Source organism: Anolis sagrei, chromosome X (assembly GCF_037176765.1).
Source record: "Anolis sagrei isolate rAnoSag1 chromosome X, rAnoSag1.mat, whole genome shotgun sequence".
Classification (NCBI taxonomy): domain Eukaryota; kingdom Metazoa; phylum Chordata; class Lepidosauria; order Squamata; family Dactyloidae; genus Anolis; species Anolis sagrei.
In genome coordinates, this window is record NC_090034.1 from 46,014,819 (window position 1) to 46,038,597 (window position 23,779).

General features: G+C 42.9%; 1 protein-coding gene across 2 annotated transcripts; it reads left to right on the forward strand.

Moving 5' to 3' along the window:
• Positions 1-528: 528 nt before the first annotated feature.
• On the forward strand, positions 529-21,857 carry RAB35 (RAB35, member RAS oncogene family). 2 transcript variants are annotated; one of them, XM_060785405.2, is made up of 6 exons: positions 529-786; positions 10,840-10,890; positions 11,864-11,987; positions 18,072-18,196; positions 18,651-18,775; positions 19,494-21,857. In XM_060785405.2, the coding sequence occupies exons 1-6, from the start codon at positions 735-737 to the stop codon at positions 19,620-19,622; spliced, it is 606 nt and encodes a 201-aa protein (XP_060641388.1). In that variant the 5' UTR covers positions 529-734; the 3' UTR covers positions 19,623-21,857. The 2 variants fall into 2 exon arrangements, with proteins under 2 accessions (XP_060641388.1, XP_067329385.1); XM_067473284.1 differs by lacking the exons at positions 529-786; positions 10,840-10,890 and having other exon boundaries at positions 11,172-11,987.
• The last annotated feature ends 1,922 nt before the right edge of the window (positions 21,858-23,779 follow it).

Below are 23,779 nucleotides of genomic sequence, written 5' to 3' on the forward strand. Positions count from 1 at the left end.
CACACAATAACAACAATCCTATCACATCAGCCAAAAGCAGGTCCACACGTCCCACTGAAATACTAAGTTTATATTTATTAAAATTGTTCATTTTAACTATTGTATTGTTTTGAAGTGTTTTTTGCACTACAAATAAGATATGTGCAGTGTGCATAGGCATTCATTCCTTTTTTTTCAAATTATAATCTGGCCCTTCAAAAGTTTGAGGAACTGTGACCTAGCCCTCTGTTTAAAAAGTTTGTGGGCCCCTGTTCTAAGCTGTGCGGAAGGACCCGCAGAGACTCGCCCACTGTCTCGCCGCCGCCTCCTCCTCCTCCTAGGCCACTGCGCCTGCGCAGGAGGAGGAACCAGAAGTGGGCGTGACCCAACCAGCGCCATATTGAGCCAGGGAAGAGGAAGGAAGGGCGAGCTCCACAAGAAGATGGCAAAGGGGGCGGGGTTAGGCGACAGGGCTGGGCCACGCCTGCGCAGTGAATCCCTCCTCGGCCGCTGGAGGGTGTTTTTTGTAATTTTTTTCCAGCGGCTCGAGCAGCGCGCATGCGCTGTTGTGCCAGGAGGGAGTGAGGGAGCCTGGCCGCTGTTGTGAGCGCCGCCGCTGTTGCCGCTCTTCCTCCTCCTCCTCCTCCTGCTGTCAGTTCCGGCTGTTGGGCCTCGGAGCCGCCGCCTGAGGAGGTCTCGCGCTCTCCTTTCCCGCCCGTTCCCCCCCGTGGTCCTCCCCATCGACGCCGCCGGCCATGGCCCGGGACTACGACCACCTCTTCAAGCTCCTCATTATCGGCGACAGCGGTGAGGCGAAGGGGGCGGGGCTTCCATCAAGGAGGGGGGAGGGGGAGGGGAGGAGAAGACCCTCCGCTCGGAGGCGAGTTTAGGCGGGTCTCTTTCCCCGCCAAGCCCTGAGAGAAGCGGGCTTGGCCCCTGAATAGGAGCCCCTCTAAGCTGAGGCCCCTTCCAAACGGCTGAATCAAATCCCACAGTATCTGCTTTGAACTGAGATATATGGCAGTGTGGACTCAGGGCCCTACAACACAGCCCTCTATCCCAGAATTTCAAGTCAGAAAATCTCACATTATCTGAGTATTAACTCAGATAACCCAGTTCAAAGCCAATATTGTGGGATTTTCTGCCTTGAAATTCTGGGATGTAGGGCTGTGTGGAAGGGCCCTCTTAATATTCTAGGCCAAAGCAGATCTTATGGGATTTTCTACCTTTTTATGATGAACTAGCTGTCCCCTGCCCTGCGTTGCTGTGGCCCAGTCTGTTGATCTGGAAATTAAAGTAACGAGAAAGTGTTGGTTTCTAATATATGTAATTTCTTTATGCTTGTGGGTAAACAGTATTTCTTGCTGTTTCTTTGTCAGTGTTGATGTAGATAGTGTCTGGTTTGCCCACCCTGGAACATGCAACTTATCATTGTCCTTCTTTAGGGTCCCTTTCAAATCTATGATACTATATCTGTGTGTGTGTGTGAATCATATCTATCTATCTATCAATCTATGGCTGGATGGCTCTTTGTCAGGAGGACTTTGATTACGTTTTCCTGCCCTGATAAAGGGAGTTCTGTTGGTTATGGGGGTTCTGTATGGGAAGTTTGCTCCGATTCTGTCATTCATGGGGTTCAGAATGCTCTTTGATTGTAGGTGAACTACACATCCTAGTAACTACAACTCCCAAATGTCAAGGTCTATTTCCCCCAAACTCTATCTGTGTTCATATTTGGGCGTATTGAGTGCATGTGCCAAGTTTGGTCCAGATCCATCATTGTTTGTCCACAGTGATCTCTGGATGTAGGTGAACTACAACTCCAAAACCAAAGGACACTGCCCACCAAACATTTCCAGTATTTTCTGTTGGTCATGGGAGAACTGTGTGCCAAGTTTGGTTCAATTCTATTGTTGGTGGAGTTCAGAATGCTCTTTGATTGTAGGTGAACTTTAAATCCCAGCAACTACAACTGACAAAATCAGTTTTTTTGAGTGAAGGACATACATTGGGTAGTTAGGTGTCTTGTGTCCAAATTTAGTGTCAATTCGTCCAGTGGTTTATGAGTTCTGTTAATCCCACAAACGAACATTACATTTTTATTTATATAGATGAGACCAGCACCTCTGTCAGTAAAATAAACAATAACTAACTCTAAGGGACCAACCCCTTCTGGCTGTTCTGCCCATAGTAGGCCTCATTTTCCAAGAAAAGAAAGGGCAGGATGAGGGTTGTGGTATATTGAAAGGGCTCTGCACATTCCCAGAGGTACTCTCACCTTGATATATATATACTCCAGTTTTAGCAAACTGAGCTGAAAGAGCACCTCTGTCCACTCAGGGCACTTCCACACAGCCATATAACCCAGAATATCAATGGATTATCTTCAATGATATTCTGGGTTATATGGCTATGGGAAGGGCCCATACATCCACATTGAACCGAATGATATGGCAGTGGGGAGTCACATAACCCAGTTTAAAGCAGATTTTGTGGATTATCTGCCTTGATATTCTGGGTTATATGACTGTGGAAAGGGCCTTTGGGGGAGTCTCCTTCAGGTCAGGAAAGTGAGGGAGAAAGAAACATATAGATTTTTCCCTCTTCTGAAAAAAACTTCTTTCCTCATCCTGAGCCCCCCCCCCCCCTTTCTTTTCTTTTTAAAAAGATTGCTTGAGGACCCTTCCACACAGCCACATAACCCAGAATATCAAGACAGATAACCCACAATATCTGCTTTGAATGGGAATATATGGCAGTCTGGACTCAGATAACTCAGTTCAAAGCAGATTTTGTGGGATTTTCAGCCTTAATATTCTGGTTTATATGGCTGTCTGGAAGGGCCCTGAGCCTCCCTTTTTTGGAGAGAAAAATTGTGTATTATTATCATTTTGGAATATTTGCATCTATCTAATGAGAACTTCCAGGAGAGACAGGTAATCATCATCATCATCATCATCATCATCATCAATGTTGCTAGAACACAGCCACACAACACTCCAGTATTATAATGATGATGATTATTACCATTATTATGAGAGATCTCAGGATCTCAACTTGAAATGTGTGGATTACTTTTTTCATCGACACTTCTGTCATTTTGTACACCATATTTTGGGCATGGAAGAAAGTTGGGGCTTTGAGACTCCTTTCAGAGAGGAAAGGAGGATGTGAATGTTGTTCTTAATAAATACTTTCTGTATATATTTCAGATACTACACTTGATCTTAGCCAAAAGGCCGAGACTGATGCATATATCTACGGCTAAGCTACATTGGTTTTAAGTTGATAAATTCCTATATATTTGTATTCTATTTTAATAGGACCAGACGTATGTTGTATGTTGTGTTTGCACTGTCTGTTTTTAATAAGGCTAACTGGCTAATCAATAAAAATTGTTGTTGTTGTTTGTTGTATATATTTCTGATTTCAGTATTGATGTCCAAAATACGTAATAGGATTTCAAATGGGATTCCATATTATGATTTTACATTTAACCTAGAATTCCATATTATTATTAATAAGGGGGATATGAATGTTATTATTCTTAATAATATACAGAAAGTAAAGGCTTTCTGTATATATTTCAGATTTCAGTATTAATGTCCAAAATACATAATAGGATTTTACACAGATTCCATATTATTATTAATATTAATATGAAATAATGCAATATGATGCCTCAGAGTCTGGTGAAGCCTCCTTCTCTGGAGGGTTTAAGCAGAGACTGGATGGCCCTCTGTTGGGAGGGCTTTGGTTGTGTCTTGCTGTCTGACAGAAGGGGGTTGGGTTGGATGTCCCTTGGAGTCTCTTCCAACTCTAAGATTTTATAAATTGTAAGAATACATTGCATTATCTGAAAGCAAAGGGGTCACTGGCATAACCATTTTAGCTTTTGAGAATTTCAAATAAGGGAGGCTCAAAGCTGTAATAAGAATTGGTACTGTAACCCTCCCCCCCTCCCCATTCAAATCAGGGAGGCAAATTGAATGATGTTGGACTTGCGCTTCCAAACCTCTTGGTGTTGGGCTGTAGGCTTGTGGGGGTTTCAGTCCAAGTGCTTCCAGAACCACTCCTGGTTGAAAACCATGGTTTAATGTTGTTTCAGCTCTTCCCATTGGTTTTGTTCACTAGGACTGAGGGGGTTACATTTCCCCACAACTTCCCTAGTAGATATTTTACATTTATAAATATTTGTGAAATGTCGATACAAGTTGAGAGAGCCTTATCTAGAAATACCAAATGCTCCCAAATCCGAAATTGTCTGCAGAGGTAAGCACTCCTTTGCTTTCTGATGTACACAACTGTGACATTACACACAAAATTAATTTGAAATATTGTTTATAGAAATGGCCTTCAGACAAGATGTATCAGGTATCTATGCAATGTCATTGAATTTCATAGTTTAACTTAGTCCCCATCTCTAAGAGATCTCATTCCAAAATCCAAGACATTTCTGGTCCGAAGCATGTCAGATAAGAGATACTGTAATAAGAATGGATAATGCAGGTTGTTTTCCAACCAGGAAGACCGACTGGATGGGATGGAATTTCATCTCCCAGAATGAATCATTCTTCTTGGTTTGGGGGAGGTCTGGTTCAAAAGCACCCAGAGCTCACTCTTGTTTAAGAACTATGACTTGATGTTGTTGACTTGCAACTCTTGACAGCTATTCTCACTAGCTTTGCTAGCTAGGACCAATGGGAGTTACCGATGACATTGGGAGCCCCACAACTTCCATGGCATATACCGGTATTTTACATTTATCTTATTTATTTATTGTCAGGTTGTTTTGCTGACAATACATAGAATTAGGTCCTTGGACACTATCCTATGCCAGCTCCCCACATGTTCTTTATGTTCTCTCCTTCCTTCCACATCTTCTTATACCAAAAAGAAAGAGAGACCCTAGCTCAAGGTGAGCATTATGTGGCTCTCCGGGTGATGCTGGACAGCAGCTCCCAACTCTGACTGTTCTGGCTAGGATTGATGGGCAATGCAGTTCAACAATATATGGATAGGTCCCACTTTTGCATCTATTAAAATATACTCCATGGTCTAGTGCAGATTTTTTTAGCATTCTTCAAGTAGCTCAAAACGTTTTGCATATTGTTTTTTAATGTATTTATATTTTGATCCCCCCTTTCCTCCAAGTGCTCACAATTCTCTCAATTTTTCCTCTCAAGGAGTCCTAGAAATAAGTTAGAAATAGCATAACTGGTCTGCCAGGTTTCATGGGTCAATGAAGGCTTTGAAGATCTCAGTGGTTTTACAAGACATTGGCTTCCTTATCACATACTGTCCATTATCTTGTAATCCTTGCAACATTGTATGGTAGGCCAGTAGTGTTATCCTCATCCTTAGAGAGAGGCTTGTCTAATTCCTTGTGGTAGCTTTATTGTAAAGGATTCATTTCAATGGAGAGCTTTCTAAGTCATAATTTGAGTGTCAAGCTGTTGCTTCACACTCAAATTATAATGTTGACTTTATAAACAACACTGAACACTGAGTATATATACATAGAATTAGGTCCTTGGACACTATCCTATGCCAGCTCCCCACATGTTCTTTATGTTTTGGGGATGAAAATTGGGACACTTGAACACAGCATGCATAGAAGCAGTGTTTATAGCAATATGTGGATGGGGAGAAGATGAGGTGAATAGGCAGCAATGTCCTGACATTGTGAGTCTTTTTGTCCATGCATATCTGCTTCTAGCCCCTCCGTACCATACCAAAGTTTTATGTTCTAGAACCCTGGCACATAAGGACTGAAATCTGAAAAACACTTAACAAATGTTTTAAAAACAACATTTTAAAGAAGCTTTCAAAACATGTTTCTAACATGCAGAATAGTAACTGTATTCTACTACAGTTAGTTATCAGAAAAATGTTGGATCTGAGATTGATGAGGTCTGAGAGAGGCCTAAATCCATTTGTTAGTTGCAACTAGAGCAGAGCCACCAAATCAGTGGAAGTTACATAAGGACCGACTTCCCAGTTTTCCATCCATTCAATGGGTCTACTGTAGTTGGAAGTAAGAATTGGATTTTGGCCAGGCCCTTTCTGCTGCAGTGCCCACTGTGTGCCCTTTTAGCAAATTGGCATACTTCTCAAGCTTGTTGTGGGAATAAAAGGGGATAGGACTTCTGTGTATGTCACCACAAACTATCTGGCGGAAGGGGTGGGACACCCTTGTGACTGATAGTTAATAAACAAACTATGCAACATATCAGTAAGTGTATATACTAATATGCTTTGGCAGATTACTCTGACGTGCCATATAAATAGAAAACAACTGAATAGCTGAAAATGAAAAAGTTAACATGTAAATACCTTTCATTTCATCTCCATGGCCACTAAACACCTACTTAAAGGCTAGAGTCTTGTTTGTATTGTCACTAAGATTTTTGCAACAGTTTTAAAATACATATGGTACTTTGAAGAATGCTATAACAGAAGAGAATTGCTTTCTGTCCAAGTCAACTTATAATTTAAATGTTGTCTTAGAAAAGGAGGAGGATTAGGCGCAAGTAGCAAAGGATGAGTAAGCAGTACAGTTAAACATTGTTTCCTGCTTTTCATCCTAAAGAGCTTAGACCAATGTCTTGTGCTCACAACAGTCTTGCATTGTAGGATAAGCTAAGAGGCAGTCAATAGACTAATGACTTTTGAATACAATTTGAATTTGTATTCCTTGTACAAACAGCGTTCCAGTCACTCCTAATTTAAGGAAGAGGAAAGTCCTCCATGGTCTCTTGGGGCCCTTCAACACAGTCATATAATCCAGAATATCAAGGCAGAAAATCCCACAGTATCTGCTTTGAACTGGGCTATCTGAGTCCACACTCAGTATATATTCCAGTTCAAAGCAGACAATGTGGGGTTTTATTCAGCTGTGTGGAAGGGGCCTTAATTGGATTCTGACTACATCATTTGATGGTCCCGCGGGGAAAAGAAGGTTCATGCTTGAAGTACAGCTTGTATTGTTAATGGGAAGCACTTGGTTGATTTGAAAGAACTAGCCTGGGACATGAGGAAAGAGGCAATCGCAAATAGAGGTGTGAAGGTTTGTAAATCATCCTATGAGAATGTAGTTTAATGTCTGTTAATTAAAACCAATTCTTTGTTCCCAGAGCGAATACTTGGAAGAGCTTTTTCATATTCTCCTTCCCTTTGGTGTCTAGTCTTATTAAGTTGCATAAACCCAAGGGCAGAACCTGGATCACTTCTTTTTTTGTGCAGTTCATAAAGGTCATTAGAAAGCATAATGAGTTTCATTTTAGTGTAATAGCCAAGTGTGAACCAGGAAGGCCTTGCTTCAGATTTCACTTTGATCACAAACTCACTAAAAAGCCTGAAACAAGTTTTTACTCTCTCAGCTCCACTTCTCTGCAGTACAGGTCCAATTTACATTACTGTTGTAAAGATTACAAGGATAATATCTATTCAATACTTAGAGTGCTTGAAATGTGTTGTGTAAATGTCCCTACATGGAAATACCAATGTAGATAATGCATAATGTATGAAGTGGTGCTTATTTGTACAAGTTTCCATTGGCTCTCTTGACTTCCTTGTGAGAGCTAGCAGTACCAGCATCCTGACTCCACTTTCTGTCTAAGAGTTTTTGGAAAGCGACACAGGAAGCCTGTAGCTCAATTACTTGACACACAGTGCCTTACTCCTCTGTCTAGTATTCTTCACTTTAAATATTGGCAGTTTTTTGATGATGCAAGGAAGCAGCCAATGTAATGATTTCTCAGTCCCACCATGTATTCTGTGGAAAGCAAATTGGAACATATGTTTTAGAAGAGCAAAATATATGTTTGCATCAGAAGAATTACCATCTCCATACTGTGTGGAAAGTCCCTTGGTCTGTAGGTCTCAGTCATTCATTAGTGAGTCACAGTGGAAGGGCAGAAGGGTTGCAGTTTGCTTGTAAATGCAGATTTGGGTGACCTGCTTCAGGCCTAGTAAAGGGCTTCGGTTTCATTCTTTTGTTCATAAAGAGGCCTGTTGTAGTGAACAATGAGTGTGTGTTTCTGTTATTCAATGGAAATCGCAGTCGTGTGCTATTGTAACAAGGTTTAGATGTGGAAAAGTAATGTGAGTTTTCATTCCTGTCCATAAAATTAGAATAGCCTGTACACTTGCCAGACAGCAGTCTGTGAAAGACTGGGAATCCTTAAGAATTCTATCTCATGTGATCAGGGAATCATTTCTTTGCTACATATTGCAGGCGTAAGTAAACAAGTGCCTTCCAGCTCTTTTGGACTACAACACCCAGAGTCTCTGATGTTTGGGCATCCTGCTAGGGTACCAAATCTGTAGCTCTTTTAGGGGTGCATGAAGAGATTTTCATACAACCTTTCTTGGTATGGTCTTCTTCAGATGAAGAAGTTGGACTACAACCCATTTCTCCTATCACAATCAAACAGTATGGCCACTGTTGGCTGGAAGTGATGGAGGTTATAGAATATAGCTTCTATATCTAAGATAGAGAAAACTCTCTTAATAGGGTTTTGGAAAGTCTGTTTCCTAGCAGTGCAGCTGATAATGGTTGAGTCCCTTTGTGTACTGAAGCTGAGATGCAAATATGAAAAATAAATAAATAAATACAGATGCACACAAATTCATCCTGGCTTTTTCCTAGCATTTCCAAAAACATGCTTCAGCAACTAAAAGCCAAACCAGTACTACTGAAAGCTCCTCTTTGTCCAAATGTGACACACAGTTGTAGTTGTGAGAGTATGTTTTATGATAGAAAATAAGGGGTATAGAAAGATAGGGTCTTTTCAGTAGTTACCCCTGAGGTTTAGAACTTCCTTCCCTGACTATAACGCCCCCTACTTTGTTGTTCTTCCACTGACAGAGACATTTATTCTAACATGCTTTTAGGACAGAGGGGCTTTTTTAAAAAAAGGAAAAGCTTCTAAGAGGGTGCTGCACTGTTCCAAATTATACTCTTTTTAACTTCCATTTTTTGTCTTGAAGTGTGTGTTTTAAATTTATTTTAGCATTGTTGAATTTTGGCTTTTTGTATGATTCTAACTATATTGTAATCATTTTAATTTCTACATTGCCTTGAGTCCCAGTCTTGGGGAAAAGGCTGGAGTATAAAGCAGGAGCTTCACTATTAAGGTAACCACTCCCATTAGATGTGTTGATTTTTTTGCAAAGATTGATTAGTAAGTATTAACCCTTTTTGTTTGTTTCGGGGAACCCTATGGCTAAGATGAGTTGGCCAAACTGCGCCAATCCCCACCACCACCAACAACAACAACAACAAAGAGGCTGATCTTTTTGCTAACTATTCATCCACACAATCTTGTTACATCTGCCAGTACCTTTTCTTGTTTAGGAAAGGCCTCCAACCATTTGTTTCTCTGGTGTGGAGCTTCCCACATAACACTCTGCATGTCCTTCTGTGGCTAGTATGTGAGAGGCAGTGCTCAGTGGGTGTAGTTAAAGGAGGGCAGGGAGGCATGCCATGAGTGGCATTTTTTACTTCACTGTTCAGTTGCATTTCTTAAAAACCCAGAAGATCCTCTGCCACCCTTCTAGGCCCTGAACTGAAGACAAGAGGCTTTGGCACGTGGGGCTGCCTCTGTGCCTCTCAGACATTCCCAGTGCCAGTTGCGACATGCAGCTGACACTCCTTTCCAGCTTAATGCAGGGGGAGGGAGGCAGAGATGCTGGATTGTATCCCATACCTGAAAAACCTTCTGGATTTTTAGAGCACCTGCTGTGCATAGAGATAGAATAAGTCCCCTTGCCCATTTCAGTTAAGAGGTGGAAGTGCATGGCTTGGGGTGGGCGGCAGGGTAGATATCTGCTAGGTGCCAAAGCAAAACAAGTCCATGGTCCCTGTGTTTCTCATTGGAGGTTGAGGCAGCTTTTCTAGATGCTGAAGCAACACTGTGTATCTGCTGGATTTTATTGGATAGCATTTTGTGCTTGTTCTACTTGTGGGTGTTTGTTTCTGCTTCTAGGAGTGCAGGGAAACATTGGTCCATTATTGTTAACTCAGACTGGCAGCAGGCATTCAAAAACACAGGCTGGCATCATTGAAATTACTTGCTTCCAGGGTATTTTTAAACGAACGATGCCAGGACTGAAACATGGAAACTTCTGCATGCAACTTAATATGAAGAAATTGTTTGGGATAAGTGCAAAATAGCTATATGAAATAAAGCTGTGAAAAAAGACAGTGTTAATCTATATTTGCAGCTCAGTTTCCCTTAAAAATATATTGGTCCCTTTGTGATGACTGGACCCATTTGGAATTTTGTGAGAGCGTCATGGGTACAGTCACAAAGCAGCTGCTATGGAAGAGTGGCTTTGCCCATCTGCTAGAGGGCTAGTATGATAGAAATGACCAGTCGGAAAAAATAAAAAAACCTAAAAAAGTAAAGTATTGAGTTAAAAGGAAAGTAACATACCCCAAAACATAAAACTACAGCTAGGCTTGAGTTTCAAAACATAAAGTCTGTCTTTTGACTTCACAGAAAGCAATGTAATGTGGCTCAGAGACATGTGACTGAGTCTGAGATGCCAAATTACATAGATGCCCATTTCACAGAAGGCAAGCTGGTGTTGTGCAAAGAAACACACACAATATGGTGCTGGATATTGAGCTTTCTGGAAAACGGGAGGTGGGGGAACAAATTTGCAGAAACCTACTTGTTTGCACGTATGCCCAAATGGGCACTTACAAAGATATTTCATAAAATGTACAAGGAGCAAGGAAGAGAATACATACCAAATATGTGCCCCAGAATATCCATGGCATTTTATTTTTCAATCATTTCTGCTTCTGATTTGGTATTTTAATAGGTTATTTTTTCTTTTATCTTTCAGGTGTTGGCAAGAGTAGTTTGCTGTTACGTTTTGCCGACAACACTTTCTCAGGTGAGGTGGCCAAGTGTTTTTACTTGGGGAGTTAATACTCCTCAACAAATTCTCTAGGGAAAGAGAAGGGGCTTAGAATGTCACTCCTCCCTATGGGCAGTGAATTGTGCGAGGCAAGAGTGTCTTCCTGTCTCTACAGCATTCCTCTTTTTTATTTATATCTTGCCTTTCCCTAAAAAAGCCTAGAATTGTTATCAACCTACAAAGAAGAAACCCACTTAACAGCATGATTCTAAATCACATCTTCTGGAAATAAGAGTAGTAAGTAAGAATAGCCATTTTACATGCATTTTTGTATAGGTTGTTAACCACCCACATTGAACTAAAATAGGAATAAAGAAGCTTCACTGAGATCCATGTGAGAATAGACATGATCCTCCTGATTGCAGGCCTCTTTTCCTCTTAAAACCCAGACATGGTGTGGTGCTTTGGGGTGGGGGTGGGCGGTAGTTGGGATGAGTGAAGATGGGACAGATAAGCTACTTTCATGTACACATCATTTTTACAGTTCTCTGTCAGTTCCAAAAACTGACTTGCTCTGGACATTTGGAACATGATGGGTGGTACATCTGAAATGAATTAAGCAACACATGGTGTACCATTCCATTCTTAATTCTTGGATGCTATAGATTGAGGTCTTTTACAGAGTGTTTATATAATGGGCTTGCATTCAGATTTGCATACTTATTATATTAGCTCAAGAAGGTTCTCCTCTCCCTGTTATATGCTGATGTTTCTTCAGTCCGTGTTCCTGAAAAATCCAAAGTTTGTGTTCATTGTTAGGATTAAAGTTTTGAGAGGTTACTGATGATGAAACATTGGTTGGTGAACAGCAAATGCTCTTACATTGCTGGCAGAGCGCTCTTCCTAGTCAGTATTGTAAACACAATGGCATTTAGAAAGCAGTACTTTTTCTTAGGTGGAATGACTTGTCACTTTGACCACTACTGTTGTGTGCCGTTTCTTTCGGCAGGCAGCTACATTACCACAATTGGAGTAGACTTCAAAATCCGGACAGTTGAGATCAATGGAGAAAAGGTCAAGCTACAGATCTGGGACACTGCAGGGCAGGAACGTTTCCGAACCATCACATCAACGTGAGTCTTTTCTAATAAGACTGTCCCCTGATTAAAAATAACTTGTTTGACTTAAGTGCTTTACTGATTAATTGCTTGAAAAGGTTTATATGTAAAGATAAATACCCTTCTAGTGTTGTAACAGAATCTCAGAATTTGAAACTTAAAAATTGTTGTTACACAATACTCCTGAGATTGGTTCCTAAAACATTTTGCAATGATAATGTACATAAATGCACAAAATATTGTTATTACCGATACATGGAGGGGTTTGTGTTTGTCTTTTCTGGGTTTTGGTGCAGTAGCCAAGCCAACAGGTTCTTCCTTTCATAGGGCAAGTGGACTCATGCTGATGGTAAAGATGATAACAATAGAAACATCCCTTTTCGTAATTTATTATAAGGAAAGTATAACTTATTAAACCAAGACAGCATCCAAAATTAGTATCTACCATTAGCAGTCAAGATCTATTACAATTGACACATAAGTTACTCACTTGTAGTTTTACTTGGTCTATCAGCTCAATCCTACTTCATTTCAGAAAATAGACAAAGGTATGTTCAGGATTCTATGGTGGACTTATATGATCAATGAGTGTAATGATGATATTACTGTTGTTGCTGTGGTTAATGAGTTTGACACACGTGAGGTTAGAACAGTGGTTCTCAACCACTGATCCTCCAGATGTTATGGATATGCTGGTCAATGACTGTGATAAAGAATGTTGTTTCTGTTAATGATGATGATGTTTTGGACTACCAAAATTGAAGAGCTCTGACTATACTTGTTTGGCCCTCTGGGAATTGAACCCCCAAACACCTGGAGGACTAATGGTTTAGAATCACTGCATTGGAAGATCTTTGCTTCCTTTGTAGCTCCTTGATTCCACATGATCCAATGTTGAAGTAGAAGTTGGGCTGAAGCCAGTAGGAGGGTCAGGTCTTTGTTGGTCTCAGCTCTACTTTCACACAAGAGAGGCACATGAATAATTCTCTAACGCAAGCATACTTCCTTTTTAAGAATGTCATCATAGTGTGCTGATCAAGCTTCTTCAGAGGAAGGAAATGCAAATGGATTGTTTCTGGAAACAAGGAGGAACCTCACAAATAGAACTTGGGCGGCTTGACTCGTGAATCTTTCATTCATGGGAATTTGCCTGGTAGTTTTTTTTTTTAGTCTTTCAGGATTTTTTGAAGGAAACCATGACAGGTAGTGGTATAAAACCATTCTTTTGTCAGTGTAACCTGTACATAAGATAGAAAGCCTGAATTACTGCCCTTTCACACCATACAGTTATAGTGCTCTGATTTGTGGTTTAGGAAAGCATGTTTAGAATTCTCAGCCAGATGGCTCTAAGGTCTCCCCAGACTGCAAATCCTAAGAGTCCGTAGGATGGAACTAAGGCAATTAGAGTAAAATAATTGCTATAACAATACACTACCAAAAAGGAAAAATCCAGGTTTCTATTGTTAGGTTGATCCCATACCTGTTGCTTTTCAAGGCAAACAAGTAAAAATGTATTATCAGCACATTAACTAGCTTACAAGCAAAGTTTTCAGATACAGTTCAGGCTATATACTTCCTCTCAAGGATAGATGCATAGTTGTTTTTCATGTCTAAATATTCTGAAAACAGGACTAAGATTTGCATCTGGAAGGAGGACTACTCCACAGCAGGGAAGCTACTCTGCATGGTTTGGGTTTGCAAAATGAGCAAGTTTCTGAGAGGAGCTAAAGATGTGCTCCAGGGTTCCTTTCTGCATTTCTGTTCTGCTACAGGAAATGCATGAAGGGCTAGCAGTGAGCTCACAGCTTGAACCAGCCCTCTGACTTCCTATCCCAAGGCATATCCTCTGCAGGTTGCACGGGTGGGGAATGGGGGGGGGGGGGCAGCAGTGTCAAGCAGGAAGCGATATGAGGACATAACAGCCTGCCGAACCTCTGGTATAGAGGGGGTTTGGGTCAGTGGCTGCCTGCCTCCTTGAGCTGTGTCAGCAGGGCTTTTCCTCTGTCGCTCTGTGTGTGTCGGTGCCACATGCACCAGTTAGGGCTGCCTCCAGGCCCTGTTGGTTTTAACTTCATCTGCACTGCGGAATATGCAGAAAAGAGATTTCTGCTGTAAACAAGAAAAGCTAACGAATGCAACACCTTTGCCACTAATCCATGCTTTAAATAAAGAGCTACACCCAGGACTGGGGCGTGCACTGAAGTTCCTGCTCTTCACTGTTTGTATATAGCTTGCAAGTTCTTTCAGGCACATTGTGTCTACACCTGCTTATGGAACTCAGTAAAGCACCAGGGCACAGTATAAACAGGGGTGGTTCAGAGCCAAACACAAAAAAATGGGGAAAAACTTTTACTTTGCAAGTTAACAAGCCAGTTGGACATTATTCTCCCTTGGGGCTAGTCACCAGAATGTACCTTCCATTCCAATAGCTGTGTTTTCATCAAAACGTACCAGATGCTATCCGAAGAGCACCAGCAGTGTGGCATTCGGTTTCCGATAGATTCAATTTTCTGTGGTTTTGAAAGCAGCTGTCCAGCCCACAGGGGTCTGAAAATGTACTTGCTGCACGGATAGAAGGCTGTTGAATGTTAAGGAAGAGGAAGTCTTCCTGTGTTCAAAAGGTGGGGCTTCAGAGTCCTATATGCATTCTGTACCACCCTGCCTGCTGTTGTTAGTAAGACTAGAGGAAATTATGTTCATGGGCAGAGACTTTATTTCAACCTTCAGTGTGTCTTGGTTGAGTGTGTGCTGTACTTGTATATTTCTGTAAAAGTACACCTCCACACAGAAGTATTACAATAAGTAGCAGAAACTCTTTAAGTGCTCTGCCCACATAGTTCATTTTACCAGCATCTGCAGTACCTGTCTGCTCCCTGCTGGTGCTTCTGGGATAGCATCTGGTACGTTTTTATGAAAATGCAGCGAAGGGAGTGGAAGGTACATTCTGATGACTAGCCCCAAAGGAGAATAATGTTCAACTGGCACGTTAACTTGCAAAGTAAAGGTTTTCCCCCATTTTTTATTTGTTTGGCTGTGAACCACTCCTGTTTATGCTGTGCCCTGGTGCTTTACTGAGTTTCATAAGCAGGTGTAGACACAATGTGCCTGAAAGAACTTGCAAACTACAGACAAACAGTGAAGAGCAGGAATACGGGGAGCTTCCTGATAGTGAGTTGCACCCATGCTCCATTTGGTTTGGCATGGTATATGATCTCACTAACATTCCTAGCGAATATACAGTGGAAGTGAAGAACAGATTTGAAGGACTAGATTTAGTAAACAGAGTCCCAGAAGAACTATGGACAGAAGTCCGCGACATTGTTCAGGAGACGGCAAAAAAGTACGTTCCAAAGAAAAAGAAAACCAAGAAGCCAAAATGGTTGTCTGCTGAGACACTGGAAGTAGCCCAAGAAAGGAGGAAAGCAAAAGGAAACAGTGAAAAGGGGAGATATGCCCAGTTAAATGCGCAATTCCAGAGGTTAGCCAGAAGAGATAAGGAACTATTTTTAAATAAGCAATGCATGGAAGTGGAAGAAGACAACAGAATAGGAAGGACAAGAGACCTCTTCCAGAAAATTAGAAACATTGGAGGTAAATTTCAGGCAAAAATTGGTATGATAAGAAACAAAGATGGCAGGGACCTAACAGAAGCTGAAGAGATCAAGAGAAGGTGGCGAGACTATACAGAAGATCTGTATAGGAAGGATAATAAGATTGAGGATAGTTTTGACGGTGTGGTGAATGAATTAGAACCAGACATCCTGAAGAGTGAGGTTGAATGGGCCTTAAGAAGCATTGCTAACAACAAGGCAGCAGGAGACGACGGGATCCCAGCTGAACTGTTTAAAATCTTAAAAGATGATGCTGTCAAGGTGATGCATGCCATTTGCCAGCAAATATGGAAAACACAAGAATGGCCATCAGACTGGAAAAAATCAACTTATATCCCCATACCAAAAAAGGGAAATGCGAAAGACTGCTCAAACTTTCGTACAGTGGCCCTTATTTCTCATGCCAGTAAGGTAATGCTCAAGATCCTGCAAGGAAGACTCCAGCAATACATGGAGCGAGAGTTGCCAGATATTCAAGCTGGGTTTAGAAAAGGTAGAGGAACGAGAGACCAAATTGCCAATATCCGCTGGATAATGGAGAAAAGCAGGGAGTTTCAGAAAAACATCTACTTCTGCTTCATTGACTATTCTAAAGCCTTTGACTGTGTGGATCATAATAAATTGTGGCAAGTTCTTAGTGGGATGGGCATCCCAAGCCACCTTGTCTCTCTCCTGAGGAATCTGTACAAGGACCAAGTAGCAACAGTAAGAACTGACCACGGAACAACAGACTGGTTCAAGATTGGGAAAGGCGTACGGCAAGGCTGCATCCTCTCACCCAACCTTTTTAACTTGTATGCAGAACACATCATGCGATGTGCGGGGCTTGATGAATGCAAGGCTGGGGTGAAAATTGCTGGAAGAAACATTAACAACCTCAGATATGCAGATGACACCACCCTGATGGCCGAAAGCGAGGAGGAGCTGAGGAGCCTTCTAATCAAGGTGAAAGAAGAAAGCGCAAAAGCCGGGTTGCAGCTAAACATAAAAAAAACCAAGATTATGGCAACAAGAATGATTGACAACTGGAAAATAGAGGGAGAAACCGTGGAGGCCGTGACAGACTTTGTATTTCTAGGTGCAAAGATTACTGCAGATGCAGACTGTGGCCAGGAAATCAGAAGACGCTTACTTCTTGGGAGGAGAGCAATGTCCTATCTCGATAAAATAGTAAAGAGTAGAGACATCAGACTGGCAACAAAGATCCGCCTAGTCAAAGCCATGGTATTCCCTGTAGTCACCTACGGATGTGAGAGCTGGACCATAGGGAAGGCTGAGCGAAGGAAGATCGATGCTTTTGAGCTGTGGTGTTGGAGGAAAGTTCTGAGAGTGCCTTGGACTGCGAGAAGATCCAACCAGTCCATCCTCCAGGAAATAAAGCCCGACTGCTCACTGGAGGGAAAGATACTAGAGACAAAGTTGAAGTACTTTGGCCACATCATGAGGAGACAGGAAAGCCTAGAGAAGACAATGATGCTGGGGAAAGTGGAAGGCAAAAGGAAGAGGGGCCGACCAAGGGCAAGATGGACGGATGGCATCCTTGAAGTGACTGGACTGACCTTGAGGGAGCTGGGGGTGGTAACGGCCGACAGGGAGCTCTGGCGTGGGCTGGTCCATGAGGTCACGAAGAGTCGGAGACGACTGAACGAATAAACAACAACAACAAGGGTTGCCTATAGTGCCTTTTCCCAGCTCTCAAAATGCTGGGACTGAACCTGGAACGTACTGTGTCTGTAATAGAAGTTCTGCCCCTAATCTTTAGACTCTAGGTGGGAAAAAATAAAAGCAAACAAGCATCTGTTTGTCTGGAAAACCATCCATTGAATCCATCCTTTGGTCTTGGCTGGCTCCATACTGTTAGGTTTCTACTATGTCTTCGAGTGAGATTGCCTGCCTCAGTATAGTTGGTGCCCAGTAATGCTTGCTATCCTGCTGGCATCGTTTCCTCGATAATATCTTGCCTCTTTCTCGCTTGCATGTCTGACTGTCTCAAGCTAGTAATGACAGCAGTTGCCCATGGCTCACAAAGTCTTCTCCATGGTAATGTGGTATTTTGAACCTGCCAGTGCTGCATCCCACAGATCCGTTTCCATTTCCTGCATCATGTCCTTCCCCCACAGTGTTCATGCGCAGAAGGAAGAGCAGGCAGCTTCTCTCCACCACCTGATTTTGTCACATTCCCAAGTCCCAGTTCTTGCCCTTCTGCTGTTTTTGTTCACCCCTCCCAAGTAGGTGCAGGCTGCTCCAACCCTTCTCCAGTCTTGGAACTCTCTTCCACATGCCCAAGACAGAAGCTGAATTCTCAGTTGTTCTGTCCTTGCCAGATTGCGTTTGAAACCAAGTTCTTCTCTAATGCCTTGTAATCCATTTGAGCTGTTTTGAAGACATCTTGTGGGAAAGTAGGCTATGAATTTAAATAAAAATGCCTGCATGGACATGGAACTGAATTCCTGAAATATGCATAGATGTCTCTCCCTTTGACCCTCAGGTACTACAGAGGAACACATGGGGTCATTGTGGTTTATGATGTCACAAGCGCCGAGTCCTTTGTGAACGTCAAGAGGTGGTTGCATGAAATAAACCAGAACTGTGATGATGTTTGCCGAATATTAGGTAAGTTGCTTGACTTAAGTAGCTTTTCACAGCAGCAAGACCCAAGAGTATGCTTATGAGGGAAAAAATCCACCATCTACTCTCTGTTTAATGCTGAATTTTCTGCATTTGCACCTTACAAAGCAGGGATCAATGCTCTGATATTTGTCAACCTCACGTAAACAGTGTTTAATCCTAATTTTTTTCAGAAACGAACTCTTTGTTTCTTCTCCCACACATACAGATCTTTGGAAGTCTTTTGGGTCATGTCAGTGTGTCTGACCAATAGCCAGTTCATTGTCCTGCTTGCATTTATCCCATGCGAGTTGATGGGAGAAAAGTAGTGAAAACTGAGTTGTGAACCACATTCAATTTTCCCATCTGCATTTCATACCAGGCATGACAAATTTTGTGGATTAGGCTGCCAAAGAGTGCAGTGGTATCCATTTTATTTTATTTTTCCCATTTCTTGTAGTTGGTAATAAGAATGATGATCCTGAACGGAAAGTGGTGGAGACAGAAGACGCGTATAAATTTGCTGGGCAGATGGGGATCCAACTGTTTGAGACCAGTGCTAAAGAGAACATTAATGTCGAAGAGGTAATTAGCATAGGGGAGAAAGGAGGCAGGAGCGACATATCTTCTTTGGAGGGCAGGTCACTGGTGGTCAGTGTGCTCCTGCCTCTTGCATCTGTCTTGTCCATGTTCTTGAGCATAGGGGGCTTCCATGGCTCAGCAAGGGCCCCCACCCTCTCTGCCTGCAAGCAAAAAGAAACAGTGTGGCTTCAGGAGGCTGGGTGAGGGAGTCCTTTGTGGGTGTAACTTGCCCCATAATAAAGGCTAGTTCCAAACCACCTCTGGGTCAGGGTTATTGAAGGTGATTTCCTTATGACAAGGGTTTGTTGTTGTTTTGCCTTCCAGTTATTTCTGACTAATGGCAACCTTATTCCAGGGTTTTCGCAGCAAGATTAGTCCAGAGAGGTTTGCCTTTGCCTTCCCCTGAGAGATTGTGACTTGACCAAGGCCACCCAGTAGAATTCAATGGCCAAGTAGAGATTCAGACCCTTGTCTCATCGAGTCTTCACTCAGCACTATAACCATGACATGCTAGATTAGGGTAAAATGTTGGCAAAGTTCACATGAAAGAGGAGGGAGTGTGATGGGAGGCAACGTGGTATACACACACAGGGCTCAATATCTTAACTGAGCACATGCTAGTGACAACAAACCCTATTTGGGGATTGGGCCTTTCTGGTGTGACGCAAGGAACCTTTTGCTGGCCTCGGGTCTGATGCCCCTCTGTTGTTTTATCTCGCAGATGTTCAACTGCATCACAGAGTTGGTTCTGCGAGCCAAGAAAGACAACTTAGCAAAACAGCAGCAGCAGCAACAGAATGACGTGGTGAAGCTAACGAAGAACAGTAAACGGAAGAAGCGGTGCTGCTAATGCTCTTTCACCTGCGGCAGAGACTGGGCATGCGGACAGCTCGGCCCTTCCAGCCAGGTGCAAGCGTTTCCACTGAGCTCTGCCCTGGGAGGACTGATGGGGTTTTTCCCTCACTCTGTGCCGTTATTTAAATGAGTTCTCTCCCACATTTTCGGTCAGGAGGCACCCTTACCACAATAGTGCCAAGAAGGTCTTGGATGGAGGGAGTTCTGCCCCTCTCTCCTCCCGACTCTTTTTCAAGAGCATCTTGGAGACAAAATGTGACTTTGCCTACCAAGGGGACTTTTGAGCCTAAGAGTTTGTACATAATGTATATTTGCTTTAACCAGCTGCGCCTCCCCCATGTCACTTCAGCTTCTGCCTTCTTAACATCAGCCAATCATGAGTTGTTGAGAATTCATCTTTTACTTCTTGTTTCCTCCAAAGATATAAAATACCCCAGTGCCCTCAAATTGGGTTTCCTTGCTGGCATCTACTGGTCTTCAGCCTTTGTTTTAGCCTTGAAGTTTGGAGCGGGGTCTTAGATGTTTCCAAGTTTTCAGTTGCATTGAGGTCGTGTGCCTCCCCCCCGCCCCAAATTCTGGAATCGCCCATATTGTTGAGGCTTTTGTCAGTAGCTGCGCTCTCCTCTCCCACCTGACTGGAAGTGACAAAATCACTATGTAGTGTCATGGAAACAAAACCTTCTGAAACATGTTGATACTCAAGCTGGAGAAGACTTTTCCTTTGGTGGTATTACTCTGAGAGCAAGAGCTGCAGAAGTATAGAGCTGTCAAAAACTCTTTCTCTTCTACCCGCCCTCCAACGATCATTCTGTACCCAGGTGTAACGTGGATTTAGAACTAGGGTTCTAATGGGGAAAGTACATGGTGGTTTTTGTCATCTCTGTTTTCCTTAAGAGATGAAGGCACTCAACTGTATATCAGATAATTTGAGAGGGTCTCAGTTAGACAGCAGCAACTGGAAATCCTTTAGATGTGCCACTCTGCCCTGGTTCGTCCAGTGGTGAGTGAAGATTTCTGTGGATAACCCAAGAGTTTTGTAGACAAATAATGCCGCACCTCAGCCATTGACCCACCTAGTGTTTGAAGATAGAGAGGCCAAAACAATCCCCCCCCCCTCCAATCTTAAAAATGACCATGCTTGTGTTAACAGGATACTCTTCAGAGTCAGTGACCCTTTGGACTTGGGAGTCGTACAAGGAGGGGTAAGCTGAAACCCCTTATTTATTATTTTGCTTGCCTTTAAGAACAAAACCTTAAGTTGTGCAAGCTGTTCTCATACAATCACACGGCAGGTGCTCTGTCTGCCAGGTTGTCCTCTCAGACAGTGGCTGGCATCCTGTTAGTGGCATGGATTGAATCTTCTAGGAAATCTAAGCTGATCACAGCAGGCGATGTGATTATTCTGCACCTGGTTCCCAGGACATCGCCAATTCCTTCTTTACCAAGTGCAAAATGGCTTTGAGACAGCCACAGTGTCTTTATGGTAAGCCTGGGAGTTGTTGAATGGCCCGCTGGAGCGTAGTTCTGCATCAGGAGCTACTGCACCACATGGAGCTTTACAGGCTTCTGGCTCATGAATGTGTTGAATTTCAGTGGATAGTGTTTTCCAAAATCTCCATCACAGCTGCTCCTCTTCCACAGCCAACCTCTGTGTGCATCTTTTGTCAAGTGGCTTTTCATTCAAGGATAGGAAGGTGAACAGAGCGATCTGTTTGGGAGAAGCTGTAGGCAGAAGAGGTCTGTAGAAACGATAGATGGATATTGATGATTTGAAGCAATGTTAGAGCCTCACGGGTGAGGGAATTCTCTCATAGTCTCTTAGGGCAGGGAGCAGGGGTACGATCGTTGCCAGTTCAGCCGTTCAGTGTCCGCTTTCCAAAGCGTGGGGAGTTTTTCCCCCCAAGGCCTCCATTTGCAGCACCTCCCTTGCTCCCGTCCTGGCTCCTTTCTGCTGCTGGACCGTCGCTTGTCAATGGAGGCTCTGCTGCGGGGGTTCCTTGGTGGGCTGTGTCAGTGGATGGTGCCTGTGGAGTATTTGCAAAAGGGGTGGGGTGGGGGTGGTGTGGGCGAGCGGGGCGGGGTGGGATGGCGTCTTTAGCGGTGCTGATGTCAAGCGGTGGAATGTCTAACTGGTTTGCTAGGATGATTTCTGTATATTGAAACTTTCTAATTATGCTTTTTAAATAATTTTTAAAAACTAAAAATAAAGGTGCCAAGCTGCCAAATCTTCCTCCATGGCTCTGGCTGTTGCTTTCCCTCAAGATTGGGTGCAAGTGACATGCCACTGCTTTCGGCCAGCATCCTGTTCATGATATATGCAGGCCTAAGTCCAACATAACTCCTGCTTCTGTCTTTTTTGTTTTTGGTCATTGCGGAGGCTGGTATGCTCTTCCTCCCTTTTGCAGTATTATTTTTTGAGACGTCAAGAGGACCCCAGCAGATTTGAACTAATTGTATATGGTGACATAGCCAGATATTTCTCTGATCCTCCTTTGATCTTCATCAGCCACAGATTGTCCGTGAGGCAGGGAGCTACAGCAGCTAAATGGTGAGTCTGGGTTGGGATTGAATGATGTAGTGAGTTTTAATGCTATCATATAGGAGCCAACATGGTATAGTGATTTAAATGCTGGCCTATGACTGTGGAGACTAAGGCTCAAATTCTCCTCCTTCCATGGAAAACCCACTGGGTGACCCTTTTTTCACCTCAGAGGAAGGGAACATTCCTCTGAATAAATTTGCTATGATGAGGTTGCTGTAAGTTAGAAACAATTTGAAGGCCCACACCGACATCACATAGGATCTCATACTTAAAGTTCTGCACAGAGCTCTATATGCCCTTGAGTTTTATGAAACCAAGCCTCTGTCTTTGCCTGGTTGCCTCAGGGCAGCACTCTCTGAAACTGCCTTGCCATTTCCCCCATCCAAAAGAGCTGGCAGCTGCTACGAGAAGTAATATTAGTGGTCTGACAATATTTTCAGTGCCTCATTCTACAATTTCGTCAATTTTATTGTTTTGGGGAGGTGTCCTTCGGGTATAGCAGGCTTTGCAAGGATGGTGAGTTCATATTGTACTTTATATTTTTGAAATGCAATCACTGCTACAGTATAAAGAAGATGTATTTGAATCCCTGGGCAACTGGAGGAGGCAGTTTGGTCACATGTACTCTGTAGCACTCCCTGCAATGTCTGTGAGACTCAGAACACTGCGGCAGCTGCTGCCTGGGTCCACCCAACCCAGGTAGGCTTCCCCTGGAATATCATTCTGCGTTTGGTCTGCTGCTGTGGCTGACCCTGCCTGAGCCAGTCCAGGCACGGAGGACTTTGAAGGACAAACTGAGAAAGCGATTTTTTTAAAAAAAAAACCTCTTGAAGTACGTCAGACCCAAGAATCTGTTCTGTGCTAAAATTGGTGCATACACAAACTGAAGGCAGATGTCAGACGAATCCTTTGCTATAGTCTCGTGCTACAGCAGCTGCTAAGGGGTCTTTTTTGTCAGAATTAGAAATGGAATACCTTGATAATGTGCAATTTTACCTGTGCATAAGGTCTCTTTGCCAATGCAGGTAGCAGTTGTTCTGCAGTGATGTGCTCATAGTTGCTGTGTCCACTTGATTACTGGGAGCCAGTCTTATGGAAGTGTGTATCTGCGTACTCCACAAGATTGGTCCTCAAAAGACAGACATCTAGTCTGTTGCCAGGGTGATAACTGAAGACATACCCACAGGGATGGTTTAACTGTTTGGTTTAACTGCCTAACCTCAGTGCCATCTTTCAATTGGTTTACTTGGACTTTGCAAATGTAGGTAGTATTATGTTTATTTATATCCCATTTTTTCTCTCCACAAAAGATACGCAAAGCACCTATGCAAAAGCGGTACAAAAAATGTGGTTAGTTCACCTGCTGACCCCTTGGCTTCACTTGTCATAACTTCTCCCACTCTGCCAAGTCCATTGGGCACCAGTTATCACTGCTTACCAGCTTGGTATAACTTGCTAGAGCTGACGCTCAATGTCATACTCTTTGAGAGCCAAGGATCATGTCTTTGCTATAGAGAGCTGGCAGAGTTGGACTCTGAGGCAAAAATAAAATACATAGAAAGCGTTGTCAAATTGGCTACTGTCTGTTTTAATGGTCTGAATGTGGGACT